The sequence below is a fragment of the Xiphias gladius genome, chromosome 11 (assembly GCF_016859285.1).
Source record: "Xiphias gladius isolate SHS-SW01 ecotype Sanya breed wild chromosome 11, ASM1685928v1, whole genome shotgun sequence".
Lineage (NCBI taxonomy): Eukaryota > Metazoa > Chordata > Actinopteri > Istiophoriformes > Xiphiidae > Xiphias > Xiphias gladius.
In genome coordinates this window covers 24693054-24713480 of record NC_053410.1, presented here as the reverse complement: position 1 = coordinate 24713480, position 20427 = coordinate 24693054, and the positions used below count along the sequence as shown (strand labels likewise).

Here is a 20427-nt window from a genome sequence, read left to right as displayed (position 1 = left end):
TTTATGCCTGCACAGAGATCTATACCCATACCTATCTGTCTTCACCGAGCATATCTACTAAACTAGGCTATTTCTATCTTAGGTTGATACGGTGAATTCAGAAAGTGTTCAGACCGCTTCACTTTTTTCATATTTTGTTATGTTGCAGCCTTTTACTGCAGTCATTTAAATTCATTTTTCCCCCTCATCAATCTACACTCAATACCCCAATGACAAAGCAAAAACAGAATTTTAGAAATGTTTGAGAACTTACTGAAATGGAAAAACTAAAATATAAAATAGACATAATTATTCAGACCCTTTACCCAGTTTCTAGTTGAAGCACCTTTGGCAAGCTTTGCACACCTAGATTTGGGGATTTTCTGCCATTCTTCATTGCAGATTCTCTCAGGCTCTGTTAGGTCAGCTAAAGGAAGAGTCCTAGTTGTTCCAAACGTCTTCATTTGAAGACTTATGGAGGCCACTGTGCTCTTCAGAACCTTCAATGCAGAACATTTTTTTGGTAGCCTTCCCCTGATCTGTGCATCGACACAATTCTTTCTCTGAGCTCTGCGGTCAGTTCCTTCAACCTCATGGCTTGGTTTTTGCTCTGATAAGCATTGTCAGCTGTGAGACCTTGTATAGACAGATGTGTGCCTTTCAAAATCATTTCCAATCAATTGAATTTACCACAGGTGGACTCCAATCAAGGTGTAGAAACATGTCATTGATGATCGAGAGAAATGGGAGGCACCTGATCTAAATATCAAGTGTCATAGCAAAGGGTCTGAATAATTATGTCAATGTGATATTTCAGTTTTTTTCTTCTTAATAAATTTTCAAAAATTTCTAATATTCTGTTATCGCTTTGTCACCATGGGGTAAATCAGTGTAGATTGATGAGGGAAAAAATTAGGCTATTTCCCAAAACTTCAAACTATTCCATTAAAAGAGCAAAAGAAATTCAAAATATTGTCCTACTTTTAGTGTTCTGCTTACACCTGTAAGCAGTTGCTTAGCAGATAGTAGTTGGAAAAGTTATCAAAACAAAAAACCCTAACCAAATCAGACTGCTTTTTCATTATTGGTTTGGACATTAGTCAAATTTTTATAAAAACTTAAAGATCAATGTTGTAATGTGACACTGGGAGATATTTTAAACACCAAAGGAATCTGTGGATTAACAAACTACTGTACAGTGAACCTACAGTGAAGTACAGCTGAAAAGATTACTCGACTAGTTGATTCACAGAAAATTAACAGGCAACTCTTCTGAACATGGATTAACTGTTTAAGTCATTTATCAAGCAAAAATTCCAAACATGCTCTGGTTCCTGCGGCTCAAATGTGAGGATTTGCTTTTTCTTTGTCTTGAATAATTATAAATTGAATATCGTTTGGTTTTTGCTGGTTGTAGGATAACACACAACTTGAATTCCTCAACTTGTGCCCTGAAAATTAATGATAGGCATATTTCATCGTTTTCTTACATTTTATGGACCACACTATTAATCAACTGATCTATTAATCATGACAAGAACCATCGGACTGATCAATAATGAAAATGATTGTTACTTGCAGCCCTGCTGTTAAGGGTAAATAAAGCTAATTGCTGTATGAAAGGCCTCCCACAGTAGCATGGAAACAGCAAATTGTGGTTAGGTTTGTGTTCAAGAGAGGTCCCCCAGAATTGTTTAAGTTCATTATTAATTTGAAATTAAGTCAAAATACCGAGACCAATACTGAGACTTTAGTTTTTGATACAACCAAATTCGGAGGGCTTCTACTGTCTCATCTGGGGTACTGGAGTGAGCTGAAAGTTTAGACAGCAATCGACCAGTTGGTTAAAACCGAAAAAAACTTAAATTACACATATGTTCGTATACACACACACACATGGAAAAGAGAAAGGGAGGCTGATGGAGGAGTGTTAGCGAAATACAGATGGAATGAGAAGGAAAAAATTAGGGGAAAAAATGAACCAAAAATTATGGGTCATTGTGCCAGCAGAGTGCACACAATTAAGCATCGTCCAGGTGCTGAGAGCCTCAGCAATTACAGCCCAATTAATGCCAGTGGCATGATTACAGTTACTGCTAAGGAGAACTACGCTAGGCCCAGTTCAGAAAGAAAAAGAGCTGGTAACTGAATCCCTGCCGTATCTGAGCGAAGAACACGGGTAAGGGTGGAAGGCTGTAAGAAAGTATGAAAGACTCCGAATCTGAGCTGAGATTTGCTCCTTGGCCATCTCAATCAGTCCGTGTTATCTATTTATGATATCTCTGACTGACCTCAATTTAGCTCCAAAAGCAACCAGGCTGAAAGACTCCACTCCTCTGTACATGGATGCTACTAAATTTAACTCTTTTTAACCTTTTTTTCAATGAATCCTTTACTCACTGAGCAGCCCCTCATTGACAAACGATTTAAGAATTATTCTTAATTATTGTAAAAAAAAAAAAAAAAATAGACTACTCTCACCCTATATTTTCATAGAATTGCACAGAATTGGTTATATAATTTGCGGCTATATGTATGTGTTATAAGCTACTATAAGCATGCCAACATTACTGTATTCGCCATAGAAGACATGAAGACACCTGAGTAAGAAACAAAATCAGGTGAAGCGATCGTAAGTTAGGTCTATAACAGTGTGTCAGTGAATGCACACTGGAACCGCAGACTGTTTTTGTTTGTCTAAATGAACAGATCACAGCTGAGAGAACACACAGAATTACTGAAATCAAACTGATCAGTGTTTTAAATGGTCTTTTACACTATTTGGAGAACACTTCTGACTGCATGTTGATTGTATGAGGCATTTACATTTAACAATGGACTTGGAATATGAAAGATGACCTATATTTGAATGGATATGACCACCTCTGACCTGTCTGAGGTTCTGCCCTGACCACGTTTTTTTTCTTATCAAAAATGTATGTAGTTATTATTTTTATATCAGGTACGTCAAAGAGGAATCATTCCAAAGTGCAGAGTCTGTCAAAGTTCATTCTTGATCTTGCAAACACATATCTGTACTAAAATATTTTAAACTCAATGCTAACTTACTAGCGTTCTCTGGAGCTTTTGACTATATATAATGATCTTCAGCAAACTGTACCTGTTCAGGTGTCATCACCTGACCTAAGTACAGAACCAAAAACATAACCAAAAAACCTCAATTACGTCGCCGGATGACACCTGAGTTCCATTTGCTGAACAAGGCTGTGAGATACAGCGGAAAGCTCTGGTAAAAGCTAGTGAGTCTTGAATTTAGATTACTTTTAAGGAACTCACCTAAACCAAATTCATTAGTCCACATCCGGCCATGACTAAACACCTGTAAGAAACATCCGCTCATTGTAGGGGTGGACAAAAGGGGTAGTTTATCAAAGCATATGTATCATGGAAGATATTGTGTTATGATTAATCATCTCAAAAATCAATTGAGAGACTGTTTATGGATAAAATATGACACAAATGTCAATCTTTGGATCATCTCGTAAATTAAACATCTGAAAAATAAAGGTACATAATCACACAGATGCAAAATTGTGCAATTTCCTGCTCATTGATTTGTAACTTTGGCCACAATGGCTTAATAAAATTAGACATATTAGAGGGAGAGATACTAGAGTATAAATGATGTGACAAATTCTCTGAGGGCAAATAAATTTATATTTTCATATGGTAAATATTTTCAGATTGCCCTACCGGTTCCATTTATAGATATTAATAATTTTTGGCACAACTGTCAAATAGTCAACCTAAAATAAAAAAAGATGAAATATTGAAAGTAAAATGCTATATACTGGCTAGGGCTGAAACAATTAGTTTAGAACTGAATCAAATCAATAACAAGAAAATTAAATGATCATAAATTTGTCATTTCATACATTATTTAAATATAAAAATTGTCAAATATTTTTTGGTTACAGACTCTGAAGAGTGAGGATTTTTTGGTATATTCTGGTTCATATGCAAGTAAAATGAAAACTTGGGATTTTTTAGATGCCAAGGTGGGAATCAGGGCCTGCCCAAGGAGCTGGAAGATAAATCTTATGGTTGCGAGATGATCAATGGGATGGGAGAGAAGAAGAGATACATTTTTTTACATTTCTTTTTTTTTCCTCAAATTTTGCTCTCTTCTTGTTAAATACTGAAATACATTTACCTCCTCAGGTATCAAAAACTATCAAAATGAAACATTTTAAAAAGGGAATATCCTTCTTTGGTCAACTTGTTCATAGACATACTGTATGCAGCATATGATGAGGGGTCACAACCTACAAGTGTTGGCCGTGTTTTAGTCTGTTGATCAGACGAAATGAGCAAAGTCGAAATGAAATTTTATAGATGAAGTTAATCAATAACAAAATTAATCACAAAAATGATCAACAGACCAATCTGTATCTATAATGACAATCATTATTTTTAGCCCTTACTACTGATAGCTTCAACCCTCAGTCCTCACACATTCACACTTAAAACTTCCTCAGTATCTTAATACATGCACACAAACTACACACACACTTGTTTTACTATATTTTTAGGGACCTGTCATTGACATAAAGCTTTCCCTAACCCCTTACCCTACTCTAAACTATCACAAAAAAATGCCTAACCCAACCCTTACCCTAACCCTAACCTAAACCTAATCCTGACCTGAACCCTAAGACCCAAGTCTTAACTCTCAAACAGCCATTTAAACTTCTGGGGTCCAGCATTTTGGTCCCCACAAAGTTGTAGGACCCCCCACAAGTACAGGCGGCTCCAACACACACACACACACCCACACACACCCCCACCCAGAGGTTTATTTTTCTTCCCAATCTAGTTCCACACAAATGCACAGAGTGGCACGTCTTGGCCCTGCAATAGAGCAAGCAATAATTACTCATTCAAATGAACATGTCAGGACTGCCGACAGACAAGCCCTTCCCCCCGCCCAACACAAACACACACACACACACACACACACCACACAAAAACACACTTGGCACACACACACACACACACACACACACACACACACACACACACACACACACACACACACACTTCATGTTGCAGTGTGGGAGAGATCCATCAACAGCACAGCAGGCAGACAGGCTCCATACGGTACTGCTGTTCTAAGCTGGTCCTCACTGTACGCCTGCCATGTATCAGCTCAGCAACACATACACATACACACACGTACACACATACTTGTACTTCTGTCTTTGTGAGAACACTCATTGACATCATGCATTCCCTAGCCCCTTACCCTAACCTTAACCATTACAACTAAATACCTTACCCTAACCCTTACCCTAACATTAACCTAAACCTACTTCTAACTTGAACCATAAAATCAAGTCTTAATCCTCAAACAGCCCTTTAAAGTTGTGAGGACCGACCAAAATGTCCTCACTTTCTCAAAATCTCCTCACTCCCAAGGTTTAAAAGTCAAGACTCGCAACCTGTCCAGGGTGTACCCCGCCTCCCGCCCAATGTCAGCTGGGATTGGCTAAAGCCCCCCCATGACCCCTCAAACGGATAAGCAGTATAGCTAATGGATGGGTGGAAGCGCATTGTGGACCTTTTTTGTCCTAACTTTAATGTCTTGGACATCCTAGACAGTATGTGCATGAGCAAATGTAGAACCTTGTTCATTAATTAGTGCATCATCTCTTTGCAGCTTTTAAATTCAATTGGCAGTTATTTTTACAACTGTATATAACATGCAGTTTTTTTACACACCTGTGGTGTCCATGTTATGGCCAGAGGGACTGGCAGGTCAGCTGAGCATTCGGGAGCCTCTGCAGGGTGCTGTTGGTGCAAAACATGGGACAGTTATGTACCATAAATTAAGGCTTCATTAAAATATTAAATCTAGTTGATCCTCTCAATCCCTTCTTTACCAAGGCTGGGACAGGAAGCCAGATTCGGCTGCCCTTTCTTTTTCTCTGTCTTTAGTTCTTTCTTTCATCCTTGCACTTCCCTCTTATGTGATCACGCTATGTAGGCTGTCCATGAGTTTCTGTGACTTAGAGTAGATTTTTATTCGATTGTTTCACTGAGTGTAAGGTACAATGTACAGGCAGACAACCTATTAAATAGACCAGCTAAAGTTTAAATGCAAACTCAAAAACACAAAATGGCTCTAAATTACTTTATCTATAGAGGAAATTCAGCATTTATCTGAAACGGGCCTCTCTTTCCAATTTTCCCAGTTTATTAAGATTACTATTATATTGTAGTAAAAAGCCTCTGTTTTCTGACCTGCACCCATTTAACTTGCTGTTGATACTGTTTGCTGTTCATGCAAACAGTACTTTCCAAGTTTACCTGTTGTCTTGAAAAATTCTATACGATACATATTTTCACAGCACTAATTACATCAATACAACAACACAGTCATATCAAACAGAATTCTGCTTCTCTGAGTTCCTTTTATTTACCAGAAACTGTGTTTTCATACACAAATTATTTCCAATCACTTCTATTTTGATGTTGTTTTCAACTGCTGTTAAGCTGCTAATAATAAAACTAGACACTTGTACAGATTTTTTCACATTTAAAGCCCTCTAGAGGCTCAAAGAGCATAATCCCTATTGTTCCTTGTATGCTTTTAATGTGAAATGTTTTTTTCTTAAGGAAATAATTAGTGGATGAAAACAGTATTTCTGTTAAAAAGAGAAATTTAAAGCAGTACAGAAGAGAGTAGAATTTGTTGTACTGATGGAATATATGCCGCGGAAATATACATTATGATGAACTGATCAGGTTAGCTTTTAAAGTAGAGGTAATTCTACCTGTCCTCAAGGTCTTGTTATAGCAACTGGTCTTTATTTGTTTGTGTTTATTTGTTGTGACTCAGTCATTTGTATACCATCTTTTATTTAAAATTTTCAGAAAACCCTAGCATCAGTGCTGGTCAGCCAAAACTTCATTAACTCTTCAATAAGAAGCTTGACGGAGACATACAAGCCAGGACTTACAAGCCAGATTTCCTCTCTCCTTTCACCTTCAACATCACACTACTCTCTGTCCTTTCCCAGTGTTCTTCCTTTCTCACTCCCCTGCCAGCCAAGCCTCCATGTGTCCGTGCCAGTGCTGCCTCCTCCCTAACTGTGCCTGGTGAGGGATGACCTGGCGCCGGATCTGATAGAAGCAGGTGGAACGCAGGGAGGACTCCAAGCTATTTTTACTTCGTGCCAGAGGGGTGAGGAGGGCCAGGTGGGCAGGTGGGCACAGAGTGAGGTCCCACCACCCTTCTTTGTCCCCAGTGGATGTCATCTGGGCTTAGGTAAGCACCACCTCACCATGCCACCCACCCACCATTCCGTAGAATCTGCAAGACCGCTAGAGATACTTACAATCCTGCCAGCTACTAGACGCTCGACGATTTTAAGAAACGAGTTTCAAAGAGGCAGGGGCGAGAAACATGTCTTTAATTGTACAATAGTAAAATATAACTTAAGTATTTGAAGTTTTTTGAAGTGACAATTTTCTTAATTTTGCCTCTGTACACCACCACAATGGATCTGAAACAAAGCCATCAATATGTAATTGAAGTGTAAACTTTCAGCTTTAATTCATGGGTTTAACAAAAATATCACATTAACCATTTAGGAATTACAGCCATTTTTATACATAGTCCCTCATCTTCAGATGCTCAAAAGTAATTGGACAATTGTATAGTGTATAGCGTCACACTATCTGCTCAGATTCAGTCAAATGCTGCAAAACTGATGGATAATGACCCAAAACTTGCAATAGAAAACAACAAACAAACAAAAAAATAGAAAGAGCCTCTCAAGGCACAGAAAAATGAAATATTCTTCAATGGCCAGGTCAGTCACCTGATCCCAAGCCAATTGAGTATGCTTATCACTTACTGAAGACAAAAATGAGGACTGAAAGACCCACAAACGGTGGCTGCAGTAAAGCATCTCGAGGGAAGAAACTCTGCATTTGGTGATGTCTATGGGTTCCAAATTTCAGGCATTCATTGACTGAAAAGGATTTTCATGTAAGTGTTAAAAATGATCTTTATATTTAAATTTATGTTAGTTTTTCCAATTACTTTTGAGCCTCTGAAAATGAAGAACTATGTATAAAAATGGCTGCAATCCCTAAACGATTATTGCGATATTTTTGTTAAACCCCTTGAATTAAAGCTGAAAGTCTACACTAAAATCACATCTTAATAATAAACATTATCATAAACATTTCAAACACTATATTACAGTACTATTCCACCAGACTACCTTTATCTACAGTAGATAAAGCTTCTATTTACTTCTTCAATAGCAGCTATGCAGCTGAGTGTGGGTGTATTGGTTTTTTTTCTATGCATAGAGGAAGCTTTTCCATCATGCGCAGGTCTGTGTACAGGTGTTTTATCTGTGCAAAATTTTAGTCACAGTTAGGTATCAGGTCTTTCGACACCCTCTCCAGTTTGATCTAGATTTAGGGGTGCAGATATACTCATTTGCTACGACCAAATTTGACATCCAAAATGCATTTGGTGAAGTTGACCTGTTGGGATTTGGATTGACTGTAGGTCAACTTCAAGCTGTAGAGTATTCCATGATGACTAATTGTGAAAATTATTCAGTCCTTACAGGAAACTTTGTGTCTGTTCCTGTGCATGCAGGAGAGTGTGTCTTACCTTAGGCTTAAGTTTAATAGTGAGAATGTGCTGCCTTCCAGAGGAGTCCTGCGCTTTCAGTCTCAACGTTCGGAACTCCATGTCTATGAAAAGCAGCCTGAAGATGGACACACAGTACAAACACAATAAATCAACATCCATTCGCAGAGAAGAGTACACACAACGTTGTACACTGACAACAGCCATCATCCATCATTAATCACAGCAGCAGAGAGCAATATTGAGATATCAACTCTCCCTTCAGATTTATTACTTTGGGTAACAACACAGTGACATCAGGCTACATCTCCACATTTACAACCAAATCTGGCAAGATATAACTTATATTCAAATTTGTATTCTTCACCAGCAAGTGGTTTTTTAATGCTTTAATAGTGGAATATGAAGAAACCCAATCATGTTTAGGCTGAGTGCATTATTTTCATCCTGAATCAGCAGAAACACAGTGGATTTTATGCTTTCTAATAAAACTCTAAGGAAACACACTGACTATATGTACACTCTGTTGCATGCACAACAGTACATAATCTGAGGACTCTTCCGCCAGCACATCACCTGACTGATGGAAAAGAACTGGTGTCAAGGTTATATCACTACAAGTCCTCATACTGTGCTGTTTTAATACAGCTTTCATGACACTATACAATAATGTTGCAACTGTATACTAATCTACTCAGACACATTTGAAGAATAATTGTGATAAACAGGGGTATATTTGATAAAACAAATCCTATGTACATGACAATTTAAAACTTACTCAAAATATTAATCCATTCAAATAAATTCTAATTATTTCTCAAGCAGTTCCCAACAACCAAATAGGATATTCGGTTGTTGGGAAATATCTGCTTATCCTATAATGATTTCATCAATGTGGGTTTCAAGCAAGTTTTACTGTCTGGTTCAGTCTCCCCGCTCTCATTAACCCAGTTTTTATTCAGCAGCAAGCAGCTCTTTTCAGTGAAAAAGCTTTGGTAAACCCACCATACACTGCCAGCCCAGCACCAAACAGCAGATAGAGACCAGCTGGTGAACATGGTGGAGCACTGAGCGATTAGGGGACCAGAAATGTTTTTTTAGGTATTGGTGGAGACCAAGTCAGAGCTAAAAAGAGGAGTCAATAATTGACTTATTTTCGTCAGGTATCAAGAGACAAGACTCGAAATGAATTCTAATGCTGGTCCATGTCTGCTGGATATGTAAATAACTCCACCTCCTCCTGCTACCACAAGCTGCCTGTTAAAAATCTGCAGATGACCCTTTGCGCAGGAAAGGAAGGGTCACATGTCTGACAGACTTGTCTTGATTACCTTACATTATAAGTATTTAGTTAACAAGGCTACAGAAAACTGGCCTACCGATGACTTTGACAGTCTCCAGCTGTTGTGTGACCCTTAACTTGCATGTCATACCTGTCCCTTGAGAGTGTCCTACATTCCTTCCCTTGAGCTGAGACCCTTGTTGTCAAGTCCGCCAGCTCCGCCTATATCATTTGCATATTGAAATCCAATCCCAATGCAGGCAGAATTGAGATATGAAATGCTTAGTAATACCAGGTGAAAATGGGGTACTTGGGGTATTAATGCTATTGTTGTTTTGTTGTGGCTGTTATCCACAATGTCACAGCAAGTATTGGTGTAAAGTTTGCTTTAAGACACCTTGACAGGCCACGACTGGTCAACTGACTGCCAACGGGAAGAAACCTAAGTCAACATCACTCTGCAACTGTTGCGTCACAAAGAAATAATAATAATTACACGAAAGGATTTTAGCTGTTACAGGAGTCTGATTCTAGCTCTCATAATATTAGGTTTCTTTCAATGACCTTAAGGTAGGTTCACATTTTCAAGCCTGAGATGACCTGTAAATTAGACCCCCCTCCATCCTAAGGTAATTTTAACCTATTGAGGCTGAGGACAAAACACTCATCTGGCCAAAGCAAGCATCCACACTACTGTCATATTTACTGCTGCTCTAGTCCATCTCTAGTTTACTGAGACTTAGTGACAAAATACTGATCTGAGACAAAGGATTTGGACAGTTCTCCTCCAGATGTACAGAACATTATGATGGACGCTCTGTGCTGAGGCCGACACGGCTGTATATCGGCTGAGGATTTATGGAGTATGGTAGTGGGAAGTGATGTGAGCAGTGTGCTCAGGAATGACACACACACTTAACGAAGTGATGGAATGACGGGAGACAGTGTCCAATTTGCCCGACTCACAAAAGTGTTTGCTCGTTCACACACTCGCAATCAAATGCGAAGGGCAACAGTGTTAAAGTGTCATATGCACACTAACATCTACACATACAAATTCATGATATCATCATCATGCCAATTCGACTCAGTGAAGCTTTCTTACAAGCTGACCTGATAGATAAATTTCTGCTACCACGCTTACTCAGTGTGCCCCCCCATCACTACTCCATCTCTCTATCTCTAAAATTATCTGCGTATTACACACACACACACACACACACACACACACACACACACACACACACACACACACACACACACACACACACACACACACACACACACACACACACACACACACACACACACACACACACACAGACACAGACACACACACTTCCCATGTTTAAAAGGATGTATCGGTACTGATATCAGTGCTACCTATCAGGCCAACAACAGGCAAGACTGGTTAGTAGACATGTGCGAGTGAAGAAAGTGACAAGGATCCAAATGAACAAATCAATACAAAAAGAAGTTCAATCATAGAAATAGTGCAGGTGCTTTGCAGAGGGCATGAATAAAAGAATGCTGGTTCTCAAGAGAAAAATCTTTCTCACTTAAATCTTATTTAAGTCATGACATCTGAGGAAATCACTGCATATCCTTTGTCTTTCTGCAGTTATAAGTCTGTTGGGTCTTGCTTTTTGCAGGTTTTAGCTTTGAAATTTGCAAGTAATTACAGCTAAAAATAACTAAAACTCAAACACCTGTATTCACCTTTTGTGCACCGAGAAGGCAGAAACACTAGTTTTTCTTGAAAGTTTAATTGGGACATTCCTCTGAAATTGATCTAATACAGTCAGCTGAATGATTTCTGTAGAGAAGAGCTGCAAAACTAGTGGTCTTGATGAATTACAGAAACACACCGTTTGCTCACAACTGTTTTGAGTAAGAATGTTCCTCTGCTTTCACAAACCATCTTTGGCTGCATACAGACATCCAAATGTAGATAATATATAAACTAGACACAGGCACGTTTCATTTTTTATATTATTGAATTAACAAATAAATTAAAGATTAAGTTAATTCCAGACACGTTTTAATACATATGAAAGAATTTGCTCAGGGTAATAATATGTTTCTGATAGCTTTTTTCCTAAAAAAAAGTTTTACCTTGTTCTTAAAATTACTCCTTCACCCTCACTGAAAAATCTGAATCTCTTTATATGCAAATGTTTTTCATTTCAAAACTGCTTGGACACAATTTTTTTTCTGCTTCACTGAAAAGTCTGGACCAAATTGGCTTCCAAACTAGTTGTGATGTCAGCTTCTAGATAAATGTCCTAAACTGGGATTTAAGGTAAGCACTATGAAACTGTCTGTGCAGATGAAAGTGAAACAACCTTCTAGTGTCCAATTCTGCACATGCATCATTCTGCACAGTGAGGCTCAAACACCCAACTGAAATAACAATAAGCCAAAACACATTTTTGAGTAAAGGGAGATTTTAAATCAGTTACAGCTGTTATAATCTGCTGCTGGTGATGTTTGTAATTTTACCCGGGGTAAGTGCCTGGCTAAAAATGAGAAGCCAGCTACCTAGATGTATTCCATATTGCTCTTAACTTAAAAAAAAAAACAAAAAAAACCCACAACCATGAAGCGTAGCGAACTGAGGCATTTTATCAACTGGAAACTGGACCTTAAATGAAACCAGCTATTGGAACTCAGAACCTAACATTCTGTTTCAAAACTGCAGCTTATATTTTGACTTTCTCATTCATTGTGGTCATTTTCAAGAAGCTAAAATATAAAAAAGTACAATGCCAGACGGAGTATATAAGTAAAACCTTTAAAGTATGTTGTCTCCACGGCAGTGGATGTTAGGAAAAATAAGAAAAATATTAAGGAGGTAAGCTGGAATAATAGTTAATATCCAAGTAGGGGTGGGCGGTATGTCGAATATACTCGATGTATTGTGGCTTGTAGTGGGATGTAGTAAATGACTGTATCATGAGCATTGATTAAAAAAAATTGTCACCTAATTTTTTTTAAGCCGCTGGCATGAGACTTGCTTTGGCGATTTGTTCTTCTCGCTCTCTGCTATAGCTCTCTCCCTCTCACACAGAGAAAGGAAGAAAAAAAAAAATTCACATACATATATCACACAATCGCCCGCACATCCAGACCCCTCTCCTGGGCCAGTATGCGTGTTGTATATAGGTGAGAGTTGCGTTTTTGTATGTAGAGGGAACAAGGAAAGAGCCTGGAGAAAGCGAAAGAAGTGAAGCACCAAAGCGAGTTTATGTGTGTTGAGTTCGGAAATGGAAATATAAGTTGGAGGCGGATGAACTGGTTCCAAAAAGAAACAGCATTGGATCGATCATCTGGCATTGGTTTATGTATCCCAAGGAAGATGTTGAATAAACAACGGTTATCTGCAAAATATGCAGCGAAACCGTTGCCGCAAAAAAGGTAGCACTACCACAAATTTGTTTCACCTGAAACTCTGCATGTCCACACATGTCCACCTATACCAAATAAAACACCAAAGCAACCAGCCCAGAAGCAGATGATTTCATTTTCCAAATCAATCACTTTTTTGTTGCTTTGAGCTCTGTTTTATTAAGGGTCTTTCTTGAGCTTGATCGCTACAGAACTAGGCTACATTATGGAGGCCTACATTATGCTACTATTTATTTTCATTTAACAGCTGTTAAAAGCCTATGTGTGCAATTGCCTGGTTTGAATAAATACTTTTTTTTTTTTTTTTTTTTTTAAATTTAACTTCGTTGTGATTAACCCAATTTGCGTGCAAATTTTAAAATTGTTTCAACAGAAACTATTAATGAATATAAACAATAAGGTTTTAACGCAGACATATGTTGCAGGGACTACTAGAATCATCATACTGGTGTGAGTGTATGCATCATAGGGTTAAATTCAGCATTTATGAAGTGCTTTAGAAGAGATTTCAAAATATCGAGATATATATTGTGTATCGCGATATAGCCATATCACCCAGCCTTATTCCCAAGTGGATATTAAAGTTGTAAAACAATGAATGTGCTGAGTGCAAAAAAGACTAATAAGAGGCATAAGATTCAGCTGCATTTCATAAAGCAAATATAAGGGCAAGTCATACCACTTATTTAAATTTCTATTAAGAGAGGACAAATCAGACCAGTACTCAGTATCGACCAACTTTTAAGGTTTAGGTCTGCACAAACAGTATAGACAGTGAAAAAGTCATTGGTGCATCGCTAACACACAAATTTCCATCTCCTCTCTTCTGGGATCTCATGCCAGGATAGCAGTGACTAGCTGCCGCCCCTACTTGGCCATGATGGAAACAGCATGACAGTCAGATGTCCTGCTGGGAAGACTGATGAGAGCATACCATTTGCGACTCCACAGCCAAGTGTGCTCCTTCCAGACAGTGCACACCACGCACATTTGTGCGTGTGTGTGCGTGTCTCTGAATTTTTTGTATGTGTTGACAAAGTGATTCATGACCAGTGAGTTCAACAGATTTCACCTGGATTTAACTATAACTCATTAACTAAAAATAAGGAACTAAGAACCTTTTGTTAATGTGGAGCTGTGTTGCTGCAGCCTCCTCAATCAGTTTAGACTGCTGGGAAGAAAAAGACAAGAACTGCTCGATAATGCTATTTAAAGCAGTGGAGTTTTCCAGCCATATAGCCACCTCAGTATGTTAGTCTTAACTCTGGGGAAATACACAAAGTAAAAAAATGATAATAATAACTTTTCCTTGTCTTGGGCTTGAGAGATGCTTACAACTGCCTATTTTTTGCGGCATTAGTGATTGCTTGTGTGTGTGTTACATGAGAAAGTCACATGCAAAATGATAGCGTACACAGGGTACCATCAGTCAGCAAGGAAATAGAGGAAAATGTAAGTCACATACACACAAACATAATGTATGTGCAAATCAGGGGCACAAAAAATACTAATTTTATAAATAATATAGACACCTATTTATTTACAGTCTAACTGATTTACAGTCTAACTGTACTAATTGCAACATTATCATCACTTACTGGATGTAACTGCATAACTGCATAGCTCCCAATACCATTTGTGACTGCCTTTAAATCACAGAATTACAGGAGCAATTTATTAGATGGCCCAATAATGTAACAAACAAAAAGATGAAAAAAAGAAAGAAAAGAAAATCCATGTTGGAAACCATCTACTCCCTCAGCCCATGGCCTCGTTGGCCCAACAGAGCCCTGCTGTCAGGGAGCCACTATAACTGGCCTCAGAGGAGCAGCAACACAGTGTGACAGAGTGATAACACTGTGATAAGAAGAGACGACATTCTGTACGTACACCAAGAGGCTGTGAACATGGAGTGCCAGCTGTGCCCATAATGAGCCCCAGAGCTTCCTGGGCCACGTTTTGAGGCCACCAAGTGATGGCGGCTGACCTACTTGACCTCATTTTCCATTAATTAACACACAGTATGCCATCTCCAGCCAATTAAGATGACCACGCTCTCAAATGCAGAAATGGAGACAGAGAGAGAGAGAGAGAAAGACTCACTTACCTGGTCCAATCAGCATAAAGCATTAAAGCTGAAAACCCCTGGTGGCTATTAGCACAGCCCTTACAAATTAAGACGCCAAGTGAAACTTGAGTGCTTTGGAGATTGAGGTTCACTGTGTATAATGTCTCCTAACCGTAACATGACACTGAAAATGATGTTGGTCTCCGGCATAAAGCATACCTTCACCTCCCCTTCTCCTATTAAAACCTGAGACTCTTCAATTAGAGCCATTTGCATTTCGCTAATATCATAATTGTAGCCATGGTCATTAATAGGAGAGTGGAAAATTAGTGTAGTAGTCAAGGCTTAATGCAAGCTGGGGGAGAACAGATATCTTCCCACTAACCACCACCACCCCCTCCTCTTTCTCTCCTGACGAGTGGAGAGGATGGTATTAGCTGGGCCTGTCACCGCACGTTGGCTGAGAGTTATTTAATATGACCTGGATTAAACTATAACTCAATAACTAAAAATAAGGAAGTCACTAAGAGCCTTTTGTTAATGTGGAGCTGTGTTGTTGCAGCCTCCTCAATTAGTTTGGACTGCTGCTCCATTAAGCCATTTAAAGCAATGGAGTGCTCCAGTCATATAGACACCTCAGCATGTTAATCTTGCCCAAGGGAAAATATGCAAAGTCAATAAATAAATACACAAACACTACCACTACTACTACTACTAATACTACTACTAATAATAATTATTATTATTATAATAATGATTTACAGTTTCGATAATTTTCCCTTGTTTCTGGCTTAAGATTCACTTATACTGTAATTGCCTTTTTTTTTGCAGAAGTTCTGGGTTGTAGAAGCTGAAGTTCCTTTAACAGCTTGAACAGAGAACAGGCAAAAATGCAGTGTTGATATCTAGATAATCATGAAACAAGCTCCATCAGCAAATATGTCTGCAGGAAAATGAGTTTCAGAGTATACTTGCACCATGCAAATGGGGAAGGGAACAGGGAACATAATTTGATTATCACTTGATTCTCACTGTAAGGCAATTTAAACAACTATTTACATTTAGTGGCAATTCATTCATCTTTAGAACCACTTTGAAAACCGGACGAATTATCTATAGAGGTTTATTCCATACATTTGATGAAATAAATGCAGTGGCCGGGACTGCAATGAGGGGAGATAAACATGCTTTAAATTTGCACCTGCATTCCAGTCAATTAATTTGACAGTTTATTTACCATTTAGCTAGCTAACGAGTGAAACAACCCTAGATTTACAATAAAAACTGCAGTGCAATTGTACAAAATCTGAACATGCACTGAGATACTGACCCTTAGTGTTAATATCAAAACCACTTACTGGTGCTTATGGCCAAATACAGTAAAATTAAAGTGGAATAAAACGAATTTCAGAAAGAGTAGGGTTGGGCAGTCGTCTATGTATTCAGATCGTTCAATCATCATTGCCTTTGTTCACCTGTACCTGATAAGACTGGGCAGTGAGGGATAACCCATGTTTGAAGCTGTCACTGTGTCAGGCAGACTGCATGCACTGTATATACTAGCACATGAATGGAAAAGAGAGAGAAAGAGCGATGGAAACTGACCACAACGCAGCCTGCAGATGTCAGCGCAGGCTCATTAGGATTAAACAGATGCAGAAACTAATTTAATAATGCTGCATATAAAATATCAACCTCTCACACTGTATGAAACAGGAGGTGTGCCTAGAATCTATGGCAGCTCTGGTTAGGCTCAGCCTCCTGATGAGGTAGCTACCCAATAGCTCAGCTCAGCTTTAGTTTATCTACATTAGATGCTTAATTTTTTGGATAAGAATTTGATCGTCTCCAAATGTTAACTTCCCTCACAGTGCACAGTGCAATGCTTTAGCCAGTAGGAAGAATGGAGTGTTTGTATCAAATCACATATGGCATAAGAAGTACCCACTGATTAAGTAAACTAAACAAAATATAGAAGCAGAGCATGAACATTATGTTTAGAATACATTGACATCACTTTCCCAAAACATAACTTCCCCTGTTTTCCACAGCCAAACATTATGTTTTAGTTAAAATCATAAAATAAATATTTGGAAAATTACTAGCAGATTACCACAGCATACTGATTACGATTTTTCATAAATGGATTTTGCACCACTGATGGAAAAAAGAAGTAAAGAATAATCATCTTAAAATCAGCAGGGGCATCAACAATTGGCAATCAGCCCTTCATCCTTGTTAGTTTATACGATAGTTAATCAGCACAACTCAAGCCACAGACAACACAGGTAAGCTACCTGTCAAAGTGACATGTAGACCTAGCAAACATGTTGGTCCCATCCAACTTTCCCAACATTTGACAAACTTAATAATTAATGCTTGTTTAAAACCTTACTCCAGAGCCAGTGTTATTGCTCCTAGATGCCCACTTACTTGTCCCACCCAAGGGTCTCCATCTCAGAGATGAGCTGCGAGTAATACTGTGGAGGTGGGATGGAGCTGCACTCAGGACGGCTCTTCAGACCCACTTCCTGCAATGACAGAAAGAGCGCTTCTCATTTTAAGCCCAGGCTAGTAGGCACATCATTACACAACTTAACCACTCTGCACCATCATCTTTCTGCTAAAAGCAAACAAGATGAATCCAGCAAAAGTTCATCAGGCCCACAACCAAAAGACCCTAAAATGCGAGCAGAAAGGGACAGTCTGTACACACTGTGGCGGTCCAAAAACCTCATACAAGTAAGTTAGAAGAGAGCCTGAGCAAATGACAGCTTTCAGTTGTAGGCTACAACAGTTTTAAATTCTTTTTCCATATGTTCTCATGTATGAAAAGACCCAAAAACTCTGTAAGCGGACTACTTGATAGCTATAAGCAAATTATTTAAACAGCATTTGTATAGGAATGATTCTGTCCCAGGCTTTTTGATCCATATAAGTGGTTAATCACTGTAACCTTGATCACTATAGTTTCCACTGTATGTTCCCATCAACATGATCACGAGTCACTAGAGATTCATATTAACATGGGGTTCCCCAAAAAAATCATAAAACTTCACATTGGGATTTTATTTCTTATTAGTGTTACACCTGACAACACAACTATTCGCAATTACCATTACTGGGGATCCATTGATTTGTGGCTAAACTGCTACGTAGCTGCTAACGCTAGGTAATGTTGCAAGCCTACTGTTTCCCCACAGAATAATACGGTTTACCCAGCTCTAACAATTCACAACATAATAACACAAAATGTGCCATAACCTTTTACCTAAGGACGACGTGAAAAGCAACCATTCATATAGCCAAGTGTTACATGTGGCCATCAGCTGGCTAGCTTATTAACTTAGCAGGCTAAGTTTGCAGAAGTTTGTAATTTAGCTACATAAAAACAGTGAAATAAAAAGCAACATATCAAGCCATGGACCCTTTCTTAAGGATCTGCATGATTCAAGTGGGTCGCATTTTCAAGTCGGAAAATCCGAAATTCCGGCTTGATCTGGAAAAATCACATCCCAAATATATCTACATGTGTGCCTCACAATCGACGCTACTGATAATACCCGGAGGTTCCCATGTACTTCCTAGTGTTAAAGCCACAATGTCAAAGTGAACGTGTTAACTACTGTTTCATTCTCCTTCTTACCAAGACAGTCTTCACCTCCAGTATGAAACTGACAAGATCGGCTGATTGCTGCAGCCTCTGTGAGAAGTTGAAGAAAAGAGAAAAGACATCCTTGAATGTGAGGATAATGAAGTGACAGTGTCTACCTCTTTCCTCTAGCCAGGCATTCAAATCAAACACAGTGTTTGTGATTAATGGGGGCTGCCACCAGCTTTAATAATTAATGATAGCTTAAAGGCTGTGAAAATAATGAACTTTGCAGCCCGGGGTGAAATATCAATCTCATCCAAATAACCCTGAGGGCCCACATAACAAATAGGGACATTTTCTAGGCAATGTTAATTAAACAGTGAAAAATATTTTTCTCTGCCTCTGAGTGAGGCAAGCCTAATGGGTGCCAGAGAGTACAGGAACGACGCCATGCATGATGCAGCAAACACAAAGGAGCCAAAATGACATGACCAAAAACATTAATTAATTGAGCACAGAACGATCCACATGATCTCAATCAAAGCTGACCGACACAAAACAACAGTAATAGTATGATGCAAAAAGCAGCAAACACACCAAAGGGTTTGATGCTATATGTAATGCTGTAGAGTTTACCTGTTTCACTACGTGCTCATATCCATGCAACAGGTTTTTCAACTGCCAACTGCAGTGCAGCCTGCGAAACAAAGGAGATGAACATTTACAACCATAACACAGTAATTAAAAAAAACATTCTGTGGCTGTGTAAGGACTTAGAAATGGAGTAACTGCTTATTACACCAGTATTGTACTTTCTTGAAATGTTAGCATAGTTTGTGACATCAACAATACATCCTGTAAAGAGAAGGTGAGATGTTCATTTGTACTTGGCCCGTTTGAGTTGGCGATCTGGTGGTAGTAGTATTCTGATTCTGAAGTCTCGTTCCTAGGAGAGCAACATGACAATGACAAATGTGCTACATTATGATAGCAATATTTAGAGCTGCAATATTTTTAAGCTAACTATATAAATTAGCAAGTCAGTTATGAGTAAAACTAACTTACTAATGGAGAACATGCCGAATTCCCTCCAGAAATTGGACAATATACAGTTTCTTTGCGTAAATGGAAGAGGCACGTTCAGGGTTGAACTTAACTTCAGACCACGTCTGAATCAACGGGATCAGCTGTTCAGTTCGGCATAAAGCAAGTACTTAATATCAGATTTAAGAAATGTTAACAATAAAATATCGCTTTGTACAGTTTCTTCCCATTTTATTACAGTGCACTTCTGCTAACACTGAGTAAGAGGCGGTGGGTTCAAATGTAAAAAGAAATATATGTTTTTAGGTGAAGGCCGAATTTACGATGTTCCCAGACATTCGTGAAATGTCTGAAGTCATAGCTGGTCTACCACACAAGTAAATCTGTCCATCTTTTAATGCATACATTCTTCG

The 20427-nt window shown here is 38.6% G+C and overlaps 1 protein-coding gene across 2 annotated transcripts in view; it reads right to left on the bottom strand.

The window, feature by feature from the left end:
* The window catches only part of fancl (FA complementation group L), a 28906-nt gene that overhangs the window by 8060 nt on the left and 419 nt on the right, over window positions 1–20427 (bottom strand). For both annotated transcript variants that reach the window (XM_040138763.1, XM_040138764.1), the window contains exons 2-7: window positions 19858–19916; window positions 19607–19667; window positions 19022–19078; window positions 17809–17906; window positions 8639–8735; window positions 5722–5790 (exon numbers count right to left, since the gene is read on the bottom strand). In XM_040138763.1, the coding sequence (XP_039994697.1) occupies window positions 5722–5790; window positions 8639–8735; window positions 17809–17906; window positions 19022–19078; window positions 19607–19667; window positions 19858–19916 (441 nt within the window). The remainder of the gene's footprint in view (window positions 1–5721; window positions 5791–8638; window positions 8736–17808; window positions 17907–19021; window positions 19079–19606; window positions 19668–19857; window positions 19917–20427) is intronic.